Source organism: Somniosus microcephalus, chromosome 6, assembly GCF_052327205.1.
Source record: "Somniosus microcephalus isolate GS21.2 chromosome 6, FLI_Smic_1.0, whole genome shotgun sequence".
Lineage (NCBI taxonomy): Eukaryota > Metazoa > Chordata > Chondrichthyes > Squaliformes > Somniosidae > Somniosus > Somniosus microcephalus.
The window spans coordinates 63318015-63343600 of record NC_140992.1 but is presented as its reverse complement, the minus strand read 5'-3'; the positions used below and the strand labels follow the sequence as shown (position 1 = coordinate 63343600).

The 25586-nt window shown below is 44.3% G+C and overlaps 1 protein-coding gene across 2 annotated transcripts in view; it reads left to right on the top strand.

The window, feature by feature from the left end:
- The window catches only part of naaladl2 (N-acetylated alpha-linked acidic dipeptidase like 2), a 1153361-nt gene that overhangs the window by 812173 nt on the left and 315602 nt on the right, over nt 1–25586 (top strand). For both annotated transcript variants that reach the window (XM_085990293.1, XM_085990292.1), the window contains one exon: nt 11664–11860. In XM_085990293.1, coding sequence (XP_085846419.1) covers nt 11664–11860 — 197 coding nt within the window. The remainder of the gene's footprint in view (nt 1–11663; nt 11861–25586) is intronic.

Below are 25586 nucleotides of genomic sequence, written 5' to 3'. Positions count from 1 at the left end.
GTAACTAGGGTTGCTAACTCTGGTTTGATGTATTCTTGGAGATTTGATCATGTGACATTTAATCACATGGCTTTCAATCATGTGACTGCTCATGATGCTTAATCACGTGACATTTGATCACATGACACTTGCCCACTGTTTGCAAATGCTATTGCATTTACCTTAGTTGAATGTTTTAGGATCAGCAAGCCCCAAATAAAATATTTGACTTTTGTTTTATAGCGAGATGAATAACATAATTTATAAATCAAAGAAAGAACACAAAAAAATAGAAAGATTTAAGGGTAAGTTTAAATAAAAACTGCTTGTGATGTTTTTCAGACAAGGAGGTGGTTTGTAGTGCTGTTCCCCAAGGGTCAGTTTTGGGCCCATTACTCTTTGCAATTTTTAGCAACGACCTAGACTCTGATGTAGGGAGCAGCATTATAAAGTTTGCAGATGATCTGAAACTTGGCAAAGGAGTAGATCATGATAAGGATAGTTATAGGTTTCAGGATGACATAGACAGGATGGTGAAATGGGCAGAAGCATGGCAGATGGAGTTCAATGCAGAGAAGTGTGAAGTGAAGCACTTTGGGAGGATGAATATGGAAGGACAGTAAACTATAAATGGCATGTTTTTGAAAAGTATAGTTGAGCAGAGAGACCTTGGTGCGCAATGCGTAAACCGCACATACAAGGACCATTTCTTCCAAACTGGCAACAGCAACGCTCGGCAGATCAATCGACCATTCCGGTAGACTCCCGCCCAAAGCGGGAGGGTTGGGAACAGCTATGTGTAACTCCATATTCAGGGCCTATTCTGACTCCAGAGTAAAGCAAGAGGAGACTTATAGAACTTTACAGCACAGCAGGAGGCCGTTCAGTCCATCACACCTATGCTGACTCTTTGGAAGAGCTATTCACTTAGTCCTGTTCCCCTGCCCTTTCCCCAGAGCCTTTTAATTGTGTTTTCTCTCCAAATATTTACTTACTCCGCTTTTAAATATTGCAATGGATTCTTCTTCCACTGCTGTTTCTGCGAAGGCATTCAATGTCCTAACAACCCTCTCTGTAAAATCTTCTTACCTTTCTCTTCATTCTTTTGGTGATGAGGGGTTAATCTCACACTGCTTCGATTTGGCACCATGTGGAGTGTAAATCCAGCGTGGTATCAAGCCTGGTTCACAAAGTATTTGGGATGCATTGAACCATATGGGAGCCAAATAATGTAACTAGAGTTTCACCTAGCTGGAACCCAAACTGCAAACTGGGGAGGGAGAGAGCAAGCAACAAAAGCTGCGGGAGAGAGAGAAATACAAACTGGGAGAGAGAGAGAGAAAATAAAACAAAAAAGGTGATTCAACCGTGGCTAACAAGGGAAATTAGGGATAGCATAAGATCCAAGGAGAGGACATATAAATTGGCCAGAAAAAGCAGTAAACCTGAGGATTGGGAGCAGTTTAGGATTCAGCAAAGGAGGACAAAGGGATTAATTAAGAGGGGGGAAATAGAGTACGAGAGTAAGCTTGCAGGGAACATAAAAACTGACTGTAAAAGCTCCTATAGATATGTGAAGAGAAAAAGATTGGTGAAGTCAAGCATAGGTCCCTTGTAGTCAGAATCAGGGGAATTTATAATGGGGAACAAAGAAATGGCAGGCCAATTAAATACATACTTTGGTTCTGTCTTCACAAAGGCGGACACAAATAACCTCCCAGAGATGTCGGGGAACATAGGGTCTAATGAGAGGGAGGAACTGAATGAAATAAGTATTTGTAGGGAAATGGTGTTAGGGAAATTGACGGGATTGAAGGCTGATAAAACCCAAGGGCCTGATAATCTACATCCTAGGGTACTTAAGGAAGTGGCCCTAGAAATAGTAGATGCATTGCTGGTCATCTTCCAAAATTCTATAGACTCTGAAACAGTTCCCATGGATTGGAGGGTAGCTAATGTAACCCCACTATTTAAAAAAGGTGGTAGAGAAAAAACGGGGAATTATAGACCGGTAAGCCTGACATCGGTAGTGGGGAAAATGCTAGAGTCCATTATAAAAGATGTAATAGCAGAGCACTTGGAAAACAGTGACAGGATCAGACAAAGTCAACATGGATTTACAAAAGGTAAATCGTGCTTGACTAATCTACTGGAATTTTTTGAGGATGTAACTGGTAGAATAGATAAGGGAGAACCAGTGGATGTGGTGTATTTGGACTTTCAGAAGGCTTTCGATAAGGTCCCACATAAGAGATTAGCGTGTAAAGTTAAGGCACATGGGATTGGGGGCAAGGTATTGACTTGGATAGAGAACTGGTTGGCAGACAGGAAGCAAATTGTTGGAATAAACGGGTTTTTTCCGAGTGGCAGGCAGTGACTAATGGGATACCGCAGGGATCGGTCCTTGGACCCCAGCTATTCACAATATATATTAATGATCTAGACGAGGGAACTAGATGTAATAGTGTATCTCCAAGTTTGCAGACGGCACAATGCTGGGTGGGCGTGTGTGCTGTGAGGAGGATGCCGAGAAACTCCAGCATGATTTGGGCAGGTTGGGTGATTGGGCAGATGCATGGCAGATGCCGTATAATGTGGGTAAATGCAAGGTTATCCACTTTGGTGGCAAAAACAGGAAGGCAGATTATTATTTGAATGGCAATAGATTGGGAGAAGGGGAAGTGCAATGAGACCTGGGTGTCCTTGTGCACCAATCGCTGAAGGTAAGCATGCAGGTGCAGCAGGCGATTAAGAAGGCAAATGGTATGTTGGCCTTCGTAGCGAGAGGGTTCGAGTACAGGAACAAGGATGTCTTGCTGCAGTTGTACAGGGCCTTGGTGAGACCACACCTTGTGTATTGTGTGCAGTTTTGGTCGCCTTATCTGAGGAAGGATGTTCTTGCCATGGAGGGAGTGCAGCGAAGATTCACCAGACTGATACCTGGGATGGCAGGAATGACGTATGAGGAGAGATTGGGTCGATTGGGCTTATACTCGCTGGAGTTTAGAAGAATAAGAGGGGATTTCATTGAAACTTATAAAATTCTAACAGGACTAGACAGACTAGATGCAGGAAGGATGTTCCCGATGGCGGGGGAGTCCAGAACCAGGGGTCACAGTCTAAAGATAAGGGGTAAGCCATTTAGGACAGAGATGAGGAGGAATTTCTTCACCCAGAGAGTGGTGAACCTGTGGCATTCTCTACCACAGAAGGCAGTTCAGGCCAAGTCATTAAATATATTCAAGAAGGAGTTAGATATATTTCTTAAGGCTAAAGGGATCAAGGGATATGGGGAGAAGGCAGGGACAGGGTACTGAATTTGGATGATCAGCCATGATCTCATTGAATGGTGGAGCAGGCTCGAGGGACAGAATGGCCTACTCCTGCTCCTATCTTCTATGTTTCTATGAGAGAAACACAAACTGGGGGAGAGGCTGGAATTGTGCCTATCTGGTGCGCGTGGTGGGTCGCAATCCCGCTGCTGGCTCCATCCCACTGTTGAAATGAACTTGCATTAATGGGGCCTATTAAACCCGCCCACCAGGCTATCCAGCCCAATGAGATGGAGCAGGTCTGGTGACATAATTCATGACAGTTTTCAGCCGGGATCTTTAAAGGGACCATGGCCACATTAGATTTAAAGTTTCATCTAACATAGTGCTGTCAGCGCACTACAGCATTGGAGTGCTGCAAACACTGACAATCACTGCACAGAGGCATAGGGCTGCACCCAGGCTCTCCGATGACTCCTTCCATGTGCTTATGGAGGGAGTCACAGCATGCACGGAGGTCCTCTTCCTTTCCAATGGGCGGAAGAGACCTCCTCAGGAGACCAAAACAGCCTGGTTGCAGATTGCAGAGGAGGTCACAAGCAGGGATGTGGTCAGGAGGACCTGGCTGCAGTGCCACAAACGTTTCAATGTTCTCATTAGATCAGGAAACGTTAGTACAAAGCTACACTCAGCTGCATCCTGCTGTGCCTCTCATCACATCCCCTTCACTCTGCCTTTCCTACCCTACTCCTGCACATCCTTACTCACACCAACATACCTTGCACCTCCACCCATCCCTCTTTCTCTATCTACATTACCACATCCCCATCTCACTAGCCACCCCTCACTCACCCTCATCCTAGTGTAATCATACCAACTAACAACACACAAGGTTAGGCACTTGGGTGTTTTAACCAATGTTTGTGTAAAGTTTCTGTTAATGTGGTGTCAAACATAAAAATCTTTATTTTCAACACTTTCTGGTCATGGACAGATTTGTGTGCACCTTTGGAAGTGGCTTAGTGAGTTGCAGTGAATGGTGAGACATAACGGTACCCCCTACAATGGTGATGAGTGTGAAAGGAATGGCTTGATCATTGTAGGGATCGTTTATGGTGCCAACCTGGCACATCATGTGGCAGCCATATGGGTGTACAGCGTAAAGTTAACTAAATCTGGCCATGGTGAGGTCATCCCTGGCCTCACGGGCTGCAATGTGCTCGGATGCTGATGCCTTCTGTCCTGTGCAGCATCAGGTGATTGCGGAGAAGGTTGGTGTTGTTGGTGCTGCTGGTGTGCCTTCTGCTGCTGGTGTTGGGGCTCATCGTGGCCCGATTCTGAGGACCAAGGTGAGACAGTACAAACAGCACCCATGTTGATTGAATCGATGGCAAGTGAAGTACAGGTGCATTCTGTCAATGGTGAGAGAGTTCTTCCAATGAGGTGACACTGGATGGAGACTTTGCTAGGAAACACTTGCAGCCTGCAGAATCTGTGCTGGAAATGGACTGAGCAACAGCTTCTGCCTGAGGAAAGTGATCATCTGTCAGGTGGGAGCTTTTACTGTACATTTGATGCTGTCAAGTAATCAGCTGGAGCAATGGGCACTGAACCCCCGCCTCAGGTTGACAGACGTGGTTCCCGAGCTGCGTGAATCCCGTGGCCAAATGGAAATTTAAAATGTAGGGGGAAAAAGGCTCTAAAGTGCCTGTAAACTATCTGATAATGATTTCAACTGGGGTGTCCGCCGCTGCTGGTCGGGTCGGCTCCGCGATGACAGACACGCCTGGGGTAAGGCGCGTGGGAACGGGATGACAGTGGGTTCCCAACCCACTGTCAAAAGTAACAACTTTCCCACCTAACCCCCCCCCCCCACCGATCGCGCCCGCTACCACCCCGGAAAATTCCGGCCAGAGAGAGAGAGAGAGAAACACAAACTGGGGGAGGGAGAGAGAGGAACAGTTACGCTCCATTTAAAATAATCTGAATCTGACCCAGCTCAGTTTATTGTTTATATATAAACATTATTTTGATGTCGACATTTTGAAACGAGTCTTTTTATTATTTTATTACTTCTCAGAAGCATAATTTATTCAAAAAAACTGGACCACCTACATCTGAAAATGTGATTATATTACATCATAATTGTCCTTCATTAAAGTAAGTTTGTTTTAAACATAATTATGGCAAACTAATTTGTAATATAATATGCATACACATTTGAATAATGGCTATAAAATTAATAGTGTAATTATATAGTTGATGTCTAATTAAGATATAGTTAACACTTGTGATGTTTTCTATCAGTGGATCATTTTAGACCTTGAATGCTAAAGATAGCACTGTTTCTTTAAGATCACTTCTGCTTTATCAGCTGCAGAAAGCACAAATTTGAAAGGCTAAAAATTGCTAGAGTTGTGAAGATAATAGATCTGTAGGGACCTTGTTTTATTCTCAGATACAGCACACTGCTTTAGCTATTAAAATGTTCACACTGTCAGTATGAAACTACTTAGCATTCAGCATCATTTGGGGTGTTTTAAATGGGCTTCGCAGTTTTGTGTGTTTGGCAGCATGCTAATGAGAATTTTTGAGAACGAAGGTCAAAATACTGTTAGTAAAACAATAATGCTTTGTACTGTATTTCATAGAGAAATTAAGTTGGAATTTGTACAGTAGTGATCTGCTTGATTGTTATTATCTTGAGCATTATTAGGTACTATGGGGACGAAGTTCAGTAGGTTAGCGCCCCCAGTTAGCGCTTGGCGGGGAGCTAATGGTGCACTCTGGCAGTAGCGCCGCGGCGGGGCAAATTCCACGCCGCACAACAAATTCGCCGGCCCCGTAGCACCGGCGATAATAGTTAGCGCCTCGGTCCCTTTCACCATGCAGATTGTGACGTCAGCGAGTGCGCAACGCTCGCTGGGTGCCCGATCTGAAAACTTCAATAGCATCCCCTGCCTTACCACCTTGTGCCGACAGCGCCAGGGAACGGAGGTGTGAACCAGCCGGCTGGTGGCTGGCGTGGTGCTGCATAAAGGGATGCGCCCCAGCTGTCAAGGAACTTCTGTTCCAAAGGTCAGTTATGAGTGGCAGAGAGCGCAGGATGTATCTGCAACCAAATAACGGCTGCTTAATCCCCGGAGTGTTGCGGGTCGTCAAAGCACTTTGCACTTCATCTCTCAGCATATCGCCGTTCTGCACTCCCCGAATTACTGGGGCTGGTGTGCAGACTCCAGTGACCCTCCCCTTTAATGGATGGAAGGCGCCTGCACCAATGCTCACTTCCGATTACACAACACTTCATATTCATTCTCGCTTGGAGCCTAGCGCCACTCACCTATGCCATTAGCGCCTGATTTAGTGCTCCCCTGCATTCTTTGAGTGCTGAGACTGAACTTAACGGGCAGCGAGATTGATTAGCGCCTGGTGCTAAATTTCTCCCCTAAGTTTCTCCCTGCTTTGCTTTGGCTTCATCCATCATTTGCATAATTTTACTTCAGTTACTTCTTCCCCCCACACAAACTTTGATAATTATGATACATAAATTAAACAGGTATTTGATGTACAAGAGTGAAAAAAGAACTTTCAATCATATAGCACCTTTCATGTCCTCAGGACATCCCATAATACATTATAACCAATGGATTACTTTGTGCAGTCACAGGTGATATTGCAGGAAACTGGTTGATGAGTGTTTTAGGTGCATCGCTATGCTATATTGCGTGATTGCTAAGTTGATAGGTTTGTACCCACAAGTTCTGTTATTGCTTGCTCTAGATTTCAGCAAGGTCATCAAGCAGAGAGAACAATGAAATGACATATTTCCCTGCAAGGAGGGAGGGACATCTTCACTTACTGCTATGCAACAACATAGAAAAAGGTCTGCAAGCATCCCACTTCCCCATCCTGTTGATTGGGGTAGCTATGTACTTGAGCTGGGGGGAGGGGGGATGGCAGGACCCCATGAATTTACAGGTGTCTACTTCATTCACAACTTAAAAATGTCACCAGCTTTTAGAGCAGCTCCCACACTATCTAGCTGCATTTTTGTTTGTAGTTTTTCATCCAGTTTGCCTTTAAGAAAGATTCTATTTGCAAATGTTTCAGATAAGCAAGAGCAGGAGTGCTCCTCTGGGCCCTACAAGGAAAGTTTAATCCTCCCCTGCCCCAGATTTTCCTGCCTTTTCTACTGTGAGTCACCTGGAGCTCCCTTCCCCAAGCCTACTGGAGTTTGGTAACTGCTTCCTGCCCACGTTTGGGCAGGACATGGTCTGGCGGCATGCACTGGCTGCTTGTCCTCTTCTGGTAGATACTCCATAATTAGGCTTCTTTGAATCACAAATTTATGTGTCAGCCGTGGCTCAGTGGGTAGCACAATTGTAGTGTATGTACCTTTAAGAGAGAACTACTTTTACAGCTCCTGTATACTGTAGTACCGGCAGTGACCACACCTGTATATAAGCCTTGAGCAGTCTTTAGACTACCCTCCTCCAGTAAACACCTGTTGATTGTTAATCTACAGCCTCCGTCTAGTTATTGAAGAACACCATACCTTAAGATTTACGGATTCAACAACACTCACCTCTGAGTCAGGAGGTTGTGGGTTCAAGTCCCACTCCAGAGATTTGAGCACAAAATCTAGGCTGACACTCCAGTGCAATTCTGAGGGAGGCCTGCACTGTTGCAGGTGCCGTCTTTCAGAGGAGACATTGAACCGAGGCCCCGTCTGCCCTCTCAGGTAGACATAAAAGATCCCATGGCACTATTTCGAAGAACAGCAGGGGAGTTTTCCCGGTGTCCTGACCAATATTTATCCCTCAATCAGCATCACTAAAACAGATTATCTGGTCATTATCACGTTGTGGGAGCTTGCTGTGTGCAAATTGGCTGCCGCGTTTCCTACATTACAACAGTGATTACACTTCAAAATTACTTCATTGTTGGTCGTGAAAGGCGCTGTATAAAGGTAAGTCTTTCTTTCTTTATGTAGCATGCAGCTATTCTATAGCTCAAACACTCCATTGTATCTGCACTTGGCAGTTGTTTGTGGGTGTACAGATGTCATTAACCAGACGGTATCCTTGGTCTCTGAGAAGCCAACCTTGCTCTCTGCTTTGAGTCAATAATGGGGCATAGTGGATTACCTTAAGAAAATCTCATAACTCCTGCTTGGAAATAAATCATTCACCTGGCTGACCCTATACTAATAGTCAAAGATGAGATGAACATTAATGGAGTGGAAGGTTTGTAATTCATAAAGGCATAACTGTTAAGTGCAGAAGCTAGTAAGGTGGCATTGGTATCATCGCTAATGTCCTTGACTTTAGGGAATGCTACCATTTGAAAACAGTGTAGGGCCTTCTCATAACGTTGCCTAGTATCCACGGGGAAAGTGATATAATTGCCTTCTCTGAGAAACAAGATTTGAAATGCCTGTGACTAGCAAATGAACAAAGTTGTTTATGTCTCCTGGTACATACTGGAATGAGCATGAGATGTTAAAAGTGTTGTGACCTGTACCGCTACTGTCCATGTCGTGTATGTGGGGGAGTTTGACTGGAGTTCAGGTTCCTGCATGCAGCACAACTCTGTCATGGTTTCTTTAGTAAATCGTAATCCATGTACATGGCGTCTACATCTGGATTCAGGATTAAAGGTAATAGTCGGTAAAGGCTGTCCACATCTGATGCTAGTATAATCTTAAGAAATTGACTACTAACATTTTTTTTAAAAACTCAAATACAGGAAACTTTCTGGTATCCGGCACTGACGGGACCGAGCTGGTGCCGTACCATCAAAACTGCCGTAGAAACCAGCGCTAATGTTAAAACATACGGAGTTTTTGAACTCCGTGTGAATCAACAAACCCTGTTGCTTAGCAACAGCTTCAAAACAGTCGGCCGCAGCTTAAAAGCGTCTCTGTAGCTAAGCAACAGCTTCAGCTAGACCTTGCAGAGCCTGACTGGAAAAAAAAAGCAACGAGAAGTAAAAAAACTTATAGGAAATAGCTCCTGAATTTTGCCGGTAGATAGAGCTTTCCGGACATTTAACCTCCGGTTAAACGAAAGTTTCCTGTAAATAGATTTTTGTTGATCAACTGGGTGTCTGACATGCTCAGAAAGTCATTACCATGTTTAAGAGTCTCTAATTCAAGCTACTATGAAATCTAGCAGGATTTTTGTTAGCCAAATTTTTTACACACTATGTTGGAACATGTCCCATTTACCTAAGCCCAGAAAGCTTTGGTGCAGATTGACAGAACTAAGGCTCAGAGAGACGCAAACATATGTAGGGACATCAGGCTTTTGGCAAGCGGGGGAAATGCCAGCTTCCAACAAAAGACCTACCTCTCCAGATTCCATTACTAAACCTAACTGACCAGTCAATCATCAACAGCGATCTGAAATATTGCAGACATGCCTGGTTCTGGTATCAGATTGCCAAATTTGGCACAGAGGGATGACTTAGTTCCAAACTTCCATCACCGGGCGTGCCATCTTGGAGGTTAAGCTATTGGGATATTGCTGTAATTGAAGAAACAACAACAACTTGCATTTATATAGCGCCTTTAATGTATTAAAAAAAGGACAACAATGACAAAAGCAGCCATTAGCCCTTCTCCTTGTGGTCCTGAAAGACTGTGTCCAAGAATCCAACAGGACCCCTGAAACCATTATGAATCAACAACTGGAACAGATGCCCCATATCTTGCAATCAGAAGCTATTGGGCCTTGCAAAATCGCATTTGGGGGCAAAAATCACTATATCGCCTAGTTAGCTGATTGTTCAGGATGGTAGATCGATCTGACTAGAAACTTAGATGAGTCTACCAACAACACAATGTCACCTACAAAAAGGAACACCAGAAATAAATAAAGATTATCAAAAAAAAGCACCCAAAAATGTGTCTGCCAAAAATGGCAGCTTCCCTTAAAACTACTGACTTCCTGTTAGCACTCAACATCCTAGCAACCAACAACACCCATTTTATCAGGCTGAGCAAGTCAGCTTTCTGTCATGATTAACTGGAATCTATGTGTGTACTCATTTGTATACAATATCTACTTATTTTAATATTTCAATGAAGCTTTCACCTACCTTGAACGAGAGCTCCTAGTACAGATGTCCCTCCCAAATGGAAATGGCTGGGCTGCACTGAATGGGTGGAAATCCAACAGGAGCAATTTTTACCTAAAAATCCGATTCCCCATACGCTGTTTTTGCCACCAGCAACTGGACCAAAATTTCATTGTGTTTTAATGTTTGTGTGTTTTACCTATAAATGAAGCTGAATGTTAGTTTTATTCAGAGCACATTGTTCTGACAGTGTGCTATTTTCACCTTGCAAAGGAGTAAGGGGAACATGATGGGCATCCAGTGGCTGATACAGCAATAAAATGTAGTTGGTAGTTAAGACGCAATGGACTTGAAATTGCGGGAGGCTTCCCGTGGGCGAATGCCTCCGAACCACAAGTAAAGTTCGTACTTACCTGATGGCCCCAGACCTACGAAGACTCACACTCCTGGGCCTGCGGGTATACGCCTGCATAAAGGCCCATGTATCCCGGGGGCACATGCGGTTCACAAGCATCCCTGGGATCACGTGGGCCGGCCCAACCAATCAGAAAGGGGGATTCCCGTTATGCTTATGGAGATTCCATTTATGTACGGAATCCCCATAAACATAATAGGAATCACATAAAAAATACATTTTCACACAAGCTAAATAAAAATAAGACATCACATGTTTAAAATATAATGCAATTAAACATTTAAAACAAAAAATTTAAAATCTTTTGAAAAATAAATATTTTTTTTTTTAAAGGGGCCAAAAATAACCTAAGCCAATTTTAAAGCTATTTGAATGTTTAAATGATTTGAAAAATGTTATTTTGATATTTATTTTCACCCTTACGCTGGTAAAAGAAGGCCTTATGCCGGCTTTTACCAGGCGTAAGAGTTTGATGGGCATTCGCTGAAACTTGACAGATCGCAAGTTCCGGGTTTTCGCGCTGTGCGTACGTGGTTATAGGCCCCGGAAAATCCGGGCCATTATCTCATTCATGACATGATGCGTGTTTCAGTTCATATTGTTATGGAAACCATCTTTTTGCTGTGTTAAAAGACCAAAGTGTTGGGAGAAAACCTGAGCTGTTACAGGGTTATCATACTTTGAGGTTTACTGTGGTCGTTGTTCCTATTTATCAGGCTATGTGACCTCAGACTACTAACAGCATTACAATTCCATGGTTCAATTGTGCAGATATTATTCAAAGGTCCTATATCATCAAAAAATAAGCTTCCGTTGTTAACTACCGAATTTATTCCCTGTTTTTCATGTATGAAGATGATTAGTGAAGAGTTCCTTGGTAGCACACACTGAACAGTACAAAATGCTTTTATTTCCAGATAAATATGTTATTGTTGGCAGTCACCATGGCAACAATGAAGAACTCTGGACCAGCAGCACTTCCATCATTACAGAAATAATCAAGACTATGATGTCCCAGGTTCAAAAGAGACGATGGCGGCCAAACCGCAGCATTATGTTTTGTTCCTGGGGAGGAAGTATATTTGGCAATATTGGCTCATATGAGTGGGCAGAGGTAGGGATTGTTATGCACTCTAAAAATATTTTCCTTGCTTCCTGTGAAGAACACATCTTGTGAATTGAAAATGTATTCATACAGGTTATTTAGGAATGTATTATGCAAAAACAGTATGTCAGAATTAGTATATTTTGAAACCTGTTCCCTCATATGCAGCTTCACTTAGCAACCTGACTATGCTTGCAGTATCTGTCAAAGCATTTTTATTTTAAGTAAGCCTTCATAATAAACAATTTACATAAAAATAAACACAACTGTTCTGCACCAATTGTTATCTGGCTAGGAATGTGATGTGTATAAAATATAGTTTGAGATTCTGTTCAGTTTAAATTCATATAATTTGGTTAATTTTTCTGCTCAGTCAAGATGAGGAATATCAATGCTGAAAAACCAAAACACTTTTCTACTTTGGATACCCAATAATAGTATCGCGCACACTCAATTCAGGTACAGCACTACCAGAAGAAGAACGAATGTCCCTCTACTCTTTTTATACAAATTTGGTATTTCTATTTTCTCAGTAACATCCCCTTGTGGATTCTGACTGAAATTTTAAACCATTTTGTGCTGTGCACTCTAGTAACTGCGTTGAAAGTTTGCTATATAACCACAGTTCTTGGCAGCCATTCCCATCCCACCTGATGGAAATCATGGAGAATTGGGAAACAATGGAGAGTAAAGCAGAAGGAAACAGAGGAAAAAAGGAATTGGCAAAACAGGTAGCTGTAGAGGAATGGATAATAACAGGAAACGGTGGGGGAACAGTGGAATTCGGTAGCAACAGGGAAAATAAAGGAGATGGTGGGGAAATGGGTAGAAGCAGGGGAAAAAGGCAACAACCAGGAACAAAGGAGGAACTGGGTATCAACAGAGATAAACAGGAGACTCCCAACAGCACCTTCCAATCCCGTGACCTCTATCACCTAGAAGGACAAGGGCAGCAGATGCATGGGAGCACCATCACCTCCAAGTTCCCCTCCAAGTCACTCATCATCCTGACTTGGGACTGTATTGCCATTCCTTCATTGTCGCTGATTCAAAATCCTGGAACTCCCTCCCTACCAGCACTGTTGAGAGTACCTTCACCACACGGACTGTAGCAGTTCAAGAAGGCGGCTCACCACCACCTTCTCCAGGGCAATTGGGGACCGGCAATAAATGCCCACATCCCATGAATAAAAATTTTTTTTTAAATGGGAACTGGGTAACATGAGAGAAAACCATTGAAGAAATGGGAAAATTAGGAGGACACAGAAAAAATACTGAAGAGGGGAAAACAGAAGCAAGCAGGACTAAGGAGAAACAATCACAGGAAGGGGAAAGGAGGAATGCGGGAAATTGGATAATGGAAAATAAGAGGAATGGGAGAAATAAGAAAAACAGAGTACAAGGGGAGAAGCTGCAGAAAATGGGGAAGAATAGGAAATAATGAGAAAGAAAGGAATACTAGACAAAACAAAGGTACAAGAATCAAAAAATAAACTATCATAAAAGGAGCATAGAATATCCTGTATTCAGTTCTTAGACCTTGTTTTCAATTGCTACATTAATCACATACCCGTGATTTAGAGTCATAGAGTCATAGAGTTTTACAGCACAGAAAGAGGCCCTTCGGCCCATCGTGTCTGCGCCGCCCATCCATCCCTGTCCAGTCTAATCCCATTTTCCAGCATTTGGTCCATAGCCTTGTATGCAATGGCATTTCAAGTGCTCATCCAAATGCTTCTTGAATGTTGTGAGGGTTCCTGCCTCTACCACCCTTTCAGGCATTGAGTTCCACATTCCAACCACCCTCTGGGTGAAAAAGTTCCTCCTCAAATCCCCTCTAAATCTCCTGCCCCTTACCCTGAATCTATGCCCCCTTGTTATTGACCCCCCTACTAAGGGGAAAAGTTCCTCTTTGTCTACCCTATCTATGCCCCTCATCATTTTGTACACCTCAATCAGGTCCCCCCTCAGCCTTCTTTGCTCCAAGGAAAACAACCCCAGCCTGTCCAGCCTCTCTTCATAGCTGAGGCGCTCCATCCCAGGTAACATCCTGGTGAATCTTCTCTGCACCCTCTCCAAAGCAATCACATCCTTCCTATAGTGAGGCGACCAGAACTGCACACAGTACTCCAGCTGTGGCCTCACCAGCGTTTTGTACAGCTCCATCATAACCTCCCTGCTCTTATATTCTATGCCTCGGCTAATGAAGGCAAGTATCCCATATGCCTTTTTAACCACCTTATCTACCTGTTCCGCTGCCTTCAGGGATCTATGTACATGTACACCAAGGTCCCTCTGACCCTCTGTACTTCCTAGGGTCCTACCACTCATTGTGTATTCCCTTGCCTTATTTGTCCGTCCAAAATGCATCACCTCGCACTTTTCAGGGTTAAATTCCATTTGCCACTTTTCCGCCCATCTGACCAACCCGTTTATATCGTCCTGTAGCCTGAGGCTTTCCTCCTCACAATTTACCACCCCACCAATTTTCGTGTCATCTGCGAACTTACTGATCATACCTTTTACATTCTCATCCAAATCATTTATGTAGATCACAAACAACAAGGGACCCAGCACCGATCCCTGAGGTACCCCACTGGACACAGGCTTCCAGTCACAAAAGCAACCTTCGACCATCACCCTCTGCCTCCTGCCACTCAGCCAGTTTAGGATCCAACGCGCCAAGGCACCCTGGATCCCATGGGCTCTTACCTTCTTGACCAGTCTCCTATGCGGGACTTTGTCAAAAGCTTTACTGAAGTCCATGTAAACCACATCCACAGCATTTCCCTCATCCACCCCCCTAGTCACCCCCTCGAAAAATTCAATCAGATTTGTCAGACATGATTTACCCTTGACAAAGCCATGCTGACTATCCCCGATTAATCCTTGCCTCTCCAAGTGGAGACTAATTTTGTCCCTCAGAATTTTTTCCAATAATTTCCCTACCACAGATGTTAGGCTCACTGGCCTGTAATTCCCTGGTTTATCCCTGCTACCCTTCTTGTATAATGGTACTACGTTAGCTGTTCTCCAGTCCTCTGGTACATCCCCTGTGGCCAGAGAGGTTCTGAAAATTTGTGTCAGAGCCCCTGCAATCTCCTCCTTTGCCTCCCACAGCAGCCTGGGATACATCTCGTCCGGGCCTGGGGATTTATCCACTTTTTGGCCGCCTAAAACCGCTAGCACCTCCTCCCTCTCGATGCTAATATGTTCGAGTATGTCACAGCCCCCTTGCCCGATTTCTATGTCTGCATCGTCTTTCTCCATAGTGAACACAGATGCAAAAAATTCATTTAAAACCCCGCCTACATCATCTGGCTCTACACACAGATTGCCACTTTGGTCCCTAATGGGCCCTACCCTTTCCCTGGTTATCCTCTTGCCCTTAATATACTTATAAAACATCTTAGGATTTTCCTTTATTTTGCTCGCCAGTGTTATTTCATGGCCCCTCCTCGCTCTCCTAATTTCTTTTTTAAGTATGCCCCTGCATTTTTTATACTCCTCTAGGGCTTCTTCCGTCTTTAGTCTTTTGTAACTGCCAAAAGCCCCCCTTTTATTTCTAATGCATTTTTGTATATCCCTTGTCATCCAAGGTTCCCTTTGCTTGTTGGTCCCACCCTTGACCTTTACAGGAACATGTTGGCGTTGTACTCTCTCTATTTCCCTTCTGAAAGTCTCCCACTGTTTTGATGTGGATTTTCCTATAAGTAGCTGCTCCCAGTCCAATTTGGCCAGATCCTGCCTTATCATATTAAAATCGGCCTTCCCCCAATTTAGAACCCTTATTTCCGGGCCGTCTTTGTCTTTTTCCATGACCACCTTAAATCTCACCGAATTGTGGTCACTGTCGCCAAAATGCTCTCCTACTGACACTTCCACCACTTGCCCGGCTACATTCCCCAGAATTAGGTCCAGTACCGCCCCCTCTCTTGTAGGACTTTCTACATGTTGGCTCAAAAAGCTCTCCTGGATGCACTTTAAGAATTCTGCACCCTCTAAGCCTTGAATTAAGGGTGTGTGCTACTGCAGATGCCAAGGATTTTGTCAACAAAAAGGTGATTTTCTTTGCATCCAAAAGAAAAAAAAGCAATATTTTCTGACCATAGTCAGAGTGGGTCTTCTAACTCGTTTTCTAACTCGTTGTTCCATCTATTCCTCAATTTGTAATTTTAAATATCTTCAATTCACAGTCATATGGAAAGTACTCACTTAAATGGAACTGACTATATCAATACAATCTCTGAATTTTTTGAGTATGCCTCTAGTAACATATGATGTAACTCTTTAAAAGCATCAGTGTACAAGTATAAGTAACTGAAGTGGAAAAATTTGCAGGGCTATGGGGATGGGGCAGGGATTAATTGGATTGCTCTTTCAAAGAGCCGGCACAGGCACGACGGGCCGAATAGTCTCCTCCTGTGCTGTATCATTCTATGATAATAACTGACATTTAATATCAAAAATAAAATGTTTTGTTAAGCAGCTGATAAACCTGCAATAACGGTAACACAGATCTGGTTTCATCAGACATAAGGATGTACGATGAACTGACAGCTGAGCTGCTTGCACAAAAATGAACCCAAAACGTATTAAAATTGAAACTATTTCTATGTTGTAAGTAATGACAAGTACCCGTAGTGATTTCAAAACAGTAACCTATCTTATGGCTTTTTTATCGATCTCGGGTATCCATTGTACTTTATAGAGGAAATATGGGCAGAGAAATTCAACTCACAGCTGCCTACTTTCCCCTGAAAAACAGGTGGCTGACAGTAGAAAACCGGGGAGAGGAGGGGGGGCCACCTCGGGTTGCTCCACTGACACCCACCTGATGCAATATCAGGTGGGCCTGTAAAAGTGTGAGCTGCCTACCCACCTCAAACAGGCATAAGGCTGCTTAAATATGCAAATCGGCATCCTGCGTCGTTGTAGGACCCCGTTGCAGAATTCAGGTGCAAATGGCCAGAGGGTTCATCCTACACCCTGGTTGCAGCAGACAGTGAAGAGGAAGAGAAAAGGTAAATGAAACATTCTTTTTGTGGGGCCAAAAGGAGCAAGACGGTTTGCACCTGGACAGGGCCGGGACCGATGTCCTAGGGGGAGTGTTTGCTAGTGCTCTGGGGGAGGGTTTAAACTAAAATGGCAGGGGGTTGGGAACCTGAGCAGGGGGACAGAGGAAAGGGAAACAAGGATAAAAGCAAAAGATAGGAAGGAGAAAAACAAAAGTGGCAGTCAGAGAAATCAACGGTTTAAATCAAACATGGCCACAGTAAATAATAATTCTAATAGGTCTAAGAGCGTTAAAAACCAAGGCAGGTAAATAGAGTAAAGATACAGATCAGCCATGATCTAATTGAATGATGGCGGAACAGACTTGAGGGGCTGAATAGCCTCTGTTCCCATTATATGACTGGATGCCTATATCCTTTGTGTCTTAATGCGAGGAGCATTCGTAATAAGGTGGATGAATTAGCTGCGCAAATAGAGATAAACGAATATGATTTGATTGGGATTACGGAAACATGGCTCCAGGGTGGCCAAGGCTGGGAACTCAACATCCAGGGGTATTCAATATTCAGGAAAGATAGGCAAAATGGAAAGGGAGGTGGGGTAGCATTGCTAGTTAAAGAAGGGATTAACACAATTGTAAGGAAGGATATTAGCTCTGATGATGTGGAATCTGTATGGGTAAAACTGAAAAATACCGAGGGGCAGAAAATGTTAGTGGGAGTGGTATATAGACCTCCAAACAGTAATGCGGAGGTTGGGGATGGCATTAAAAGGGAAATTAGAGAAGCGTGCAAAAAGGGCACAGTAGTCATCATGGGTGACTTTAATCTACATATAGATTGGGCTAACCAAATTAGTAACAATACGGTGGAGGAGGAATTCCTGGAGTGTTTACGGGATGGTTTCCTGGACCAATATGTCGAGGAACCAACCAGAGATCAGGCCATCTTAGACTGGGTATTATGTAACAAGAAAGGATTAATTAGCAATCTTGTTGTATGAGACCCCTTGGGTCGGAGCGATCATAATATGATTGAATTCTTCATTAAGATGGAGAATGAAGTAGTTGACTCAGAGACTAGGGTCCTGAATTTAAATAAAAAAAACTACAATGGTCTGAGGCGCGAGTTGGGTAGGATTGATTGGGGAATGTCACTCAAAGGGTTGACGGTGCATAGGCAATGGCAAACATTCAAAGACCGCAAGGATGAACTGCAGAATTTCTTCATCACAGTTTGGCATAAAAATAAAACAAAACAGGTGACTCAACCGTGGCTAACAAGGGAAGTTAGGGATAGCATAAGATCCAAGGAGAGGACATATAAATGGCCAGAAAAAGCACTAAACCTGAGGATTGGGAGCAGTTTAGGATTCAACAAAGGAGGATAAAGGGATTAATTAAGAAAGGGAAAATAGAATATGAGAGTAAGCTTTCAGGGAACATAAAAACTGACTGTAAAAGCTTTTATAGATATGTGAAGAGAAAAAGATTGGTGAAGTCAAGCGTAGGTCCCTTGCAGTCAGAATCAGGGGAATTTATAATGGGGAACAAAGAAATGGCAGACCAATTAAATACATATTTTGGTTCTGTCTTCGCAAAGGAGGTCACAAATAACCTCCCAGAGATGTCGGGGAACATAGGGTCTGATGAAAGGGAGGAACTGAAAGAAATCAGTATTTGTAGGGAAATGGTGTTAGGGAAATTGATGGGATTGAAGGCCGATAAATCCCCAGGGCATAATAATCTACATCCTAGGGTACTTAAGGAAGTGGCCCTAGAAATAGTAGATGCATTGCTGATCATCTTCCAACATTTGATGGAATCTGGAACAGAACCCATGGATTGGAGGGTAGCTAATGTTACCCCACTATTCAAAAAAGGTGCTAGAGAGAAAATGGGGAATTACAGACCGGTAAGCCTGACATCGGTAGCGGGGAAAATGCTAAAGTCCATTATAAAAGATGTAATAGCAGAGCACTTGGAAAACAGTGACAGGATCGGACAAAGTCAACATGGATTTACGAAAGGTAAATCGTGCTTGACTAATCTACTGGAATTTTTTGAGGATGTAACTGGTAAAATAGATAAGGGAGAACCAGTGGATGTGGTGTATTTGGACTTTCAGAAGGCTTTCGATAAGGTCCCGCATAAGAGATTAGCGTGTAAAGTTAAGGCACATGGGATTGGGGGCAAGGTATTGACTTGGATAGAGAACTGGTTGGCAGACAGAAAGCAAAGAGTTGGAATAAATGGGTCTTTTTCCGAGTGGCAGGCAGTGACTAGTGGGGTACTGCAGGGATCGGTCCATGCACCCCAGCTATTCACAATATATATTAATGATCTAGACAAGGGAACTAGATGTAATATCTCCAAATTTGCAGACGACACAAAGTTTGGTGGGCGTGTGTGCTGTGAGGAGGATGCCGAGAAACTACAGGATGATTTGGACAGGTTGGGTGATTGGGCAGAAGCATGGCAGATGCAATATAATGTGGATAAATGTGAGGTTATCCACTTTGGTGTCAAAAACAGGAAGGCAGATTATTATCTGAATGGCAATAGATTGGGAGAAGGGGAAGTGCAACGAGACCTGGGTGTCCTTGTGCACCAGTCGCTGAAGGTAAGCATGCAGGTGCAGCAGGCGGTTAAGAAGGCAAATGGTATGTTGGCCTTCGTAGCGAGAGGGTTTAAGTACAGGAACAAGGATGTCTTGCTGCAGTTGTACAGGGCCTTGTTGAGACCACATCTTGAGTATTGTGTGCAGCTTTGGTCGCCTTATCTGAGGAAGGATGTTCTTGCCATGGAAGGAGTTCAGCGAAGATTCACCAGGCTGATACCTGGGATGGCAGGAATGACGTATGAGGAGAGATTAGGTCGATTGGGCTTGTACTCGCTGGAGTTTAGAAGAATGAGAGGGGATCCCATTGAAACTTATAAATTTCTGACAGGACTGGACAGACTAGACGCAGGAAGGATGTTCCCGATGGTCAGGGAGTCCAGAACCAGGGGTCACAGTCTAAGGATAAGGGGTAGGCCATTTAGGACAGAAATTAGGAGGAATTTCTTCACCCAGAGAGTGGTGAACCTGTGAAATTCTCTACCACAGAAGGCAGTAGAGGCCAATTTATTAAATATATTCAAGAAGGAGTTGGATATATTTCTTAAGGCTAAAGGGATCAAGGGGTATGGGGAGAAAGCAGGGACCGGGTACTGAATTTGGATGATCAGCCATGATCGCACTGAATGGCCTACTCCTGCTCCTATCTTCTATGTTTCTATGACTGCTCCTTGAGGCTAAATGAGAATAATGCGGGCCGCAGCTGCCCTGGGCTTCCCTCGTCCTCCCCAAGCTCCCCGACCTACCTTCTTGTCAGGTCGGTCAGCCGTCGGGTTGCCCGATACTGCACCGCCCGGAGCCGGCAAGCTGCAGCGGGATGCCTGTTTGGTAGTCGGAGCTCACTGGCAACATGGTAACTAAGCCCGAACCTGGGTCTGGTTCAGGCCTCATGGGGTCACGAATGGGCGGACGGAGCGGCTGCACCACTAAAGTCAAATTTCTCTCCCTATAGTTTCTCGTAATTGGTTGAAGACTATTTTCTGTAAATCCATGGTAATGACCTTGGTGATAACTTTAATACTCTCTGTGATCATCATATTGCACTTTCTGATCTGTCCACTAGAAACTCACAAGGGACTAAAAGAGTATGGCCGAATGGCCTCCTTCTGTCCCATAAATTTCTATGATTGTATGATTCTATGATTTAACCACAACAAATAAAGAAAAACTCTATCAAATGTCTTTTCATCACAAGATAATAAAATAAGTTTTTTTTGTCCATTAGCAGGAAAATCGCAATTTAATACGAGAGAAAAAAGATACCGACATTAAATATTATCTTACACAGCTTTCAGCCACTGAAACATTAGGAAAAACAAACTTAATTACAGAGAGCTAAAATATCCAGCATTTATTGCAAATAATAATAGATAGAGAGACTGAATTCATGGCTGTAATCTAATCATTGAATCTAGATGACTTTCATTAAACCCCTTGAGCTATGCTCTTGTGGTTTATGACGTGGCAGCACGGTGGCATAGTGGTTAGCACTGTTGCCTCACAGCGCCAGAGACCCGGGTTCGAATCTGGCCTCGGGCGACTGTCTGTGTGGAGTTTGCACATTCTCCCCGTGTTTGCGTGGGTTTTCTCCGGGTGCTCCGGTTTCCTCCCACAGTCCAAAGATGTGCGGGTTAGGTTGATTGGCTATGATAAATTGACCCTTAGTGTTAGGGGGATTAAATTCGTGGGGTTACAAGGATAGGGTGGGATATGTGTTGGTGTAGGGGTTACGGGGATCGGGTGGGATATGTGTCGGTGCAGGCTCGATGGGCCGAAATGGCCTCTATCTGCACTGGGGTTTCTGTGTGTCTGTGTGTGTGTGTCTTAAGTTCCCTTTGATTGGATTACAGCCATGTAATTACTTTCTGCTATCTATTGTTTTTAAATATATGATCTATATTATTCAGTTGTAAATAATGCCTTTCTTTTACTGTCTGAGATAGTATTATTCTGCATTGATGACAACATAAAAATACTTCAGATTCTTTAATGTAATTAGTTTCAGTGCCCCCTTTAATTGACATTACAGCGAGACGAAGTGATTATACTATTGAGGCAAGTGTTAATTCTAAAAGAATAGTTTATTAGTCAGATACAAACAAATTAAATTTGGGATTAGATGTTGCCCATAAAAGAAGTTAACTTACTTTCACAATTTCTGGTGTAATCTGAAGTTTTTAGTTAAATGGCACCTTTGCTCCTCACTCTCTGTATTGCTGTGACCAGAATTGGAGGGGAAGGGTCACATGTTGACACACAGTTGGATGGTGCAAAAAATGGATTGTTTTCTGTAGCAGGGAGCAGCTTTCTTCTTCCACTTTGATATTCATCAGTTAATTTGCTTGCGTTTATGGCACATTTTCTCATCTGAGATATGTAATTGGATTTGTCTGATCGGAATGGGATGGTCTCACACAGAAAAGAAAAGCTAAAGGAAAGATTTTTCTCCCGGATCATAGAACAAAGGCTGATGATAAAAATTGAAAAAGATGATACTGAGGCCTTTTTTTTAAATTGTATTTTAATGGGCATTTTCATTTGAGTAATGGCCATGTTGCATCTTGACACTGCTCCAAGGTGGCAGCATAGGAGTTTAGGAGCTGAGGGCCATGTACCACTTATATTTCATCAAAAAATAATGATTGTACCCCCTTACTCCATACATAGCAGCAAGCCACAGCTAATATGGGTTTATGGACATATTCTTGTATGTTGCAAGATTGCATTCAAAAGGAGTTTTGCAGCACTGCAACAGAAATAAAACCCAATCCTGTATGTAACTTGCAATCATGTTTTTGGCCAAACGCCTCATACTAGCAGAAGGTTGTGATCAGATTACACTTATTGGGGTGTCATGCCAAATTCTTAAGGTCGGCAGTTTCTTTTTGGTAGCAAGAGATCATAAAAGCTACATCAACTATTTGCACTTATATAGTGCCTTTAACATAATGCAACATCCTAAAGTGCTTTGTAGATGAGAAAAAGGATTTTCAAATCGATGCACAGGAAGAATCCCAGAGCAGAGGAGGCCCAAGGTTTTGTTGTGGGATCCAGAATAGCACAACTGCTCCACCTGACCCATAAGGAAATGAAAAAAAAACTTGCCTTATTGGGTCTCTTCTGGCACTGCCACCACTGCACCCCTGCTCAAATCTCAGGGTAAAATCATAGATCGTGCAATGATGATGTAATCAATACCTGATCTGCTTATTTAAAGAGGACCCCACCAGCTTTGGGCGAGTATCCTTGCTGCCTTCATTTTTAAATTGCAGTCGGTCAGATCAGGGCAGTAAATGAATGGATAACCCTCCCCCCCCCACTCCATTTTAACTACCCCCAAGCCTGGTTTCCTCCAAGCACTGAGAGGTGTGGGTGATGTCAATGTAAGCAAGTTATTGAACTTGGACTGTGAATACTGAAGCAAAGGTCATAAGTTTAAATTAGACATTGGAGGTTATTATTTCTCTCATAGAGTGGTGAGCATGTGAAATGGACTCCCAACAAAAGCAGTGCTGGATGAGGAATTTACTCTTTCAAAAGGCTGTTGGATTGAATCAAGAAGTGGGCCCACCACCACCTTCTCAGGGCAACTAGGGATGGGCATAAACGTGGGCCTTGCCAGTAATGCCCATATCCTGAGAATGAATTTTTAAAACATAAATATGTAGGAATTAATGAATTCCTACGAATAACGGAGATCGACGCAAGAGAACAGTTAAACAGGTCTTTACTCAACGGAGATGCCATGAGGACTGCCTGGGCAGCCCCGTGGTTTGCGACGTGACGTCATCGCGTTTACCCGCGTTTTCTCGCGCTCTTAAAGGGGCCACGCCCCGTACATGCAAACTCTATATACAAAACACAGTAATGCCTAACACAATGGTACAGGTTTAGGCTGGTGTTAGAACATCGTTAAAGAGAATTATATACAGTTAGCCAGAGTCATCCAGTGGTTCTGCCACATGCGCCCCCCCAGAATTCACTTTAACGGACAAAGTCAAACGGTGAGGGGGTCTGACGAGCCTGTCAGAATGACTCCTGTACTCTCGAGGCGGAGGCTGCTGGTCAGCTGGCGGTCTGGCGGGCGGTCGCACTTGGTCTGCCGTAACGACGATGGGTGGCCGACCCCGTCTCGGCGGTTGTGCTGTCTCGACGGGGCGGTCGAGGTCTAAATGTGCTGGCTTTAAGCGGTCGACCGAAATGTGGTCCGGTTCACCACCAACATCTACCGTGAAGATTTTGTCCCCTGCTTCCAACACGCGGAAGGGACCGGTATATGGAGGGATGAAGACCAGGGACTATTTGACCGGCGAATAATCCCTAACCGTTCCATGGTTGCGAACTCTGCCTTTGCGACCGCCAGCTTGCCAGGTTCCAGGCGCCGGGCCCGCGCGTAGACCGGGGGGCCGTTGGTGGTGATGTGGTGTTCCACACCATGTCTCGTGGCTGTGGAGGAGAACGTGGGTCTTGTCAAGTCGGGGAATTTGCCAAGCAGGCGAGCGAACTCATCAGGAGTCAGGAACGCACAGGAGACGGTGCGCAACGTAGTGTTACTGCGGTAACACGGAAGAGAATTAAAAGTTGATGCGTTGATCAGCCGCCGGTTCCTAACGTCGACCAGGAGGCTGTTGGCGCACAGGAAATCCGTGCCGAGGAGGGGCTGGGAAACTTTGGCCATAACAAACTCCCAGTGAAAACGTTGCCCCCCGAGGCACACCTCCACTCGCCGTCTGCCGAAGGTCCGAATTGTGCCGCCATTGGCCACTTCAAGGGCGGGGCCGTGATTCCCTGTCTGCACATCGAGGGCGGACGCGGGTAAAATGCTGCACTGCGCTCCAGTGTCGCACAGAAAACGACGACCGGAGAGAGTATCAGTGATGAACAGCAATTTTCCTGTGTTGCCGATCGCCATCGCGGCCGCGGGGTGCCCGTTAAACCCGTTCCTCGGTGGTCGCAGTGTCCATTGTGGTTTGCTTTGTTGGAGAAAACTGCAGGGAAGGCGGCAACGCTTCGCCTTCGCGCCAAACTGCGCGTGGTAGAAACACAGCCCAGCAGGCTGACGAGCTGGGGCGGCATCTGCGGGGGATGGGTGCCTCGTGGCGGCGCAGTACTGTCGACTTACAGCAAAAATGTTGTCAGCCTCCGCAGCGAGTGTTGCGCAGTCTTCAATTTCAGAACTGGCCAGGGCAGCTTGTACTTGTTCAGGCAGCTGGCTGAGGAAAATCTCGCGGCATAGGAAACATTACCGTTCTGAGCCCAGGAGTGTGAGCATGTGGCTCATCAACTCTGAAGGCTTGGAGTCCCCGAGCCCGGGCATAGCAAGTAATCGACGGGCGCGCTCCGATTATGTGAGCCCGAAAACCTGCAGTAACCGCGCTTTGAGGGTTTCATACTTGCGCTCCGTTGGGGTTTTTTCGAGGAGGCTGACGATCCGAGAGGTGATAGAGCTGTCGAGTGCGGAGACCACATAAAGGTACTTGGTCTGATCCGCATCAATGTTCCTCAGGGCGAACTGGGCCTCGACCTGAATAAACCACGAGGTCGCTTGCTGCTCCCAGAACTGCGGTAGCTTTAGCGAAACGGCGTTTGCTTCCATGCTGTGCTCTTCTTTTGTGAAAACGTTCACAAAAACGGGGTCACCAATGTAGGAATTAACGAATTCCTACGAATAACGGAGATCGACGCAAGAGAACAATTAAACAGGTCTTTACTCAACGGAGATGCCACGAGGACTGCCTGGGCAGCCCCGTGGTTTGTGACATGACGTCATCGCGTTTACCCGCGTTTTCTCGCGCTCTTAAAGGGGCCACGCCCCGTACATGCAAACTCTATATACAAAACACAGTAATGCCTAACACAATGGTACAGGTTTAGGCTGGTGTTAGAACATCGTTAAAGAGAATTATATACAGTTAGCCAGAGTCATTCAGTGGTTCTGCCACAAATACACATTTACAAGTTATAGGAAGGGATATGGAATAAGATGATCAAATACTCTATGTTACAGAATGGTTTGTTTGCTGCTGGGGTAGATGGGAATTTAGTTATTTAACTTGGACTGTGAACACTGAAGCAAAGGTCATAAGTTTAAATTAGAGGTT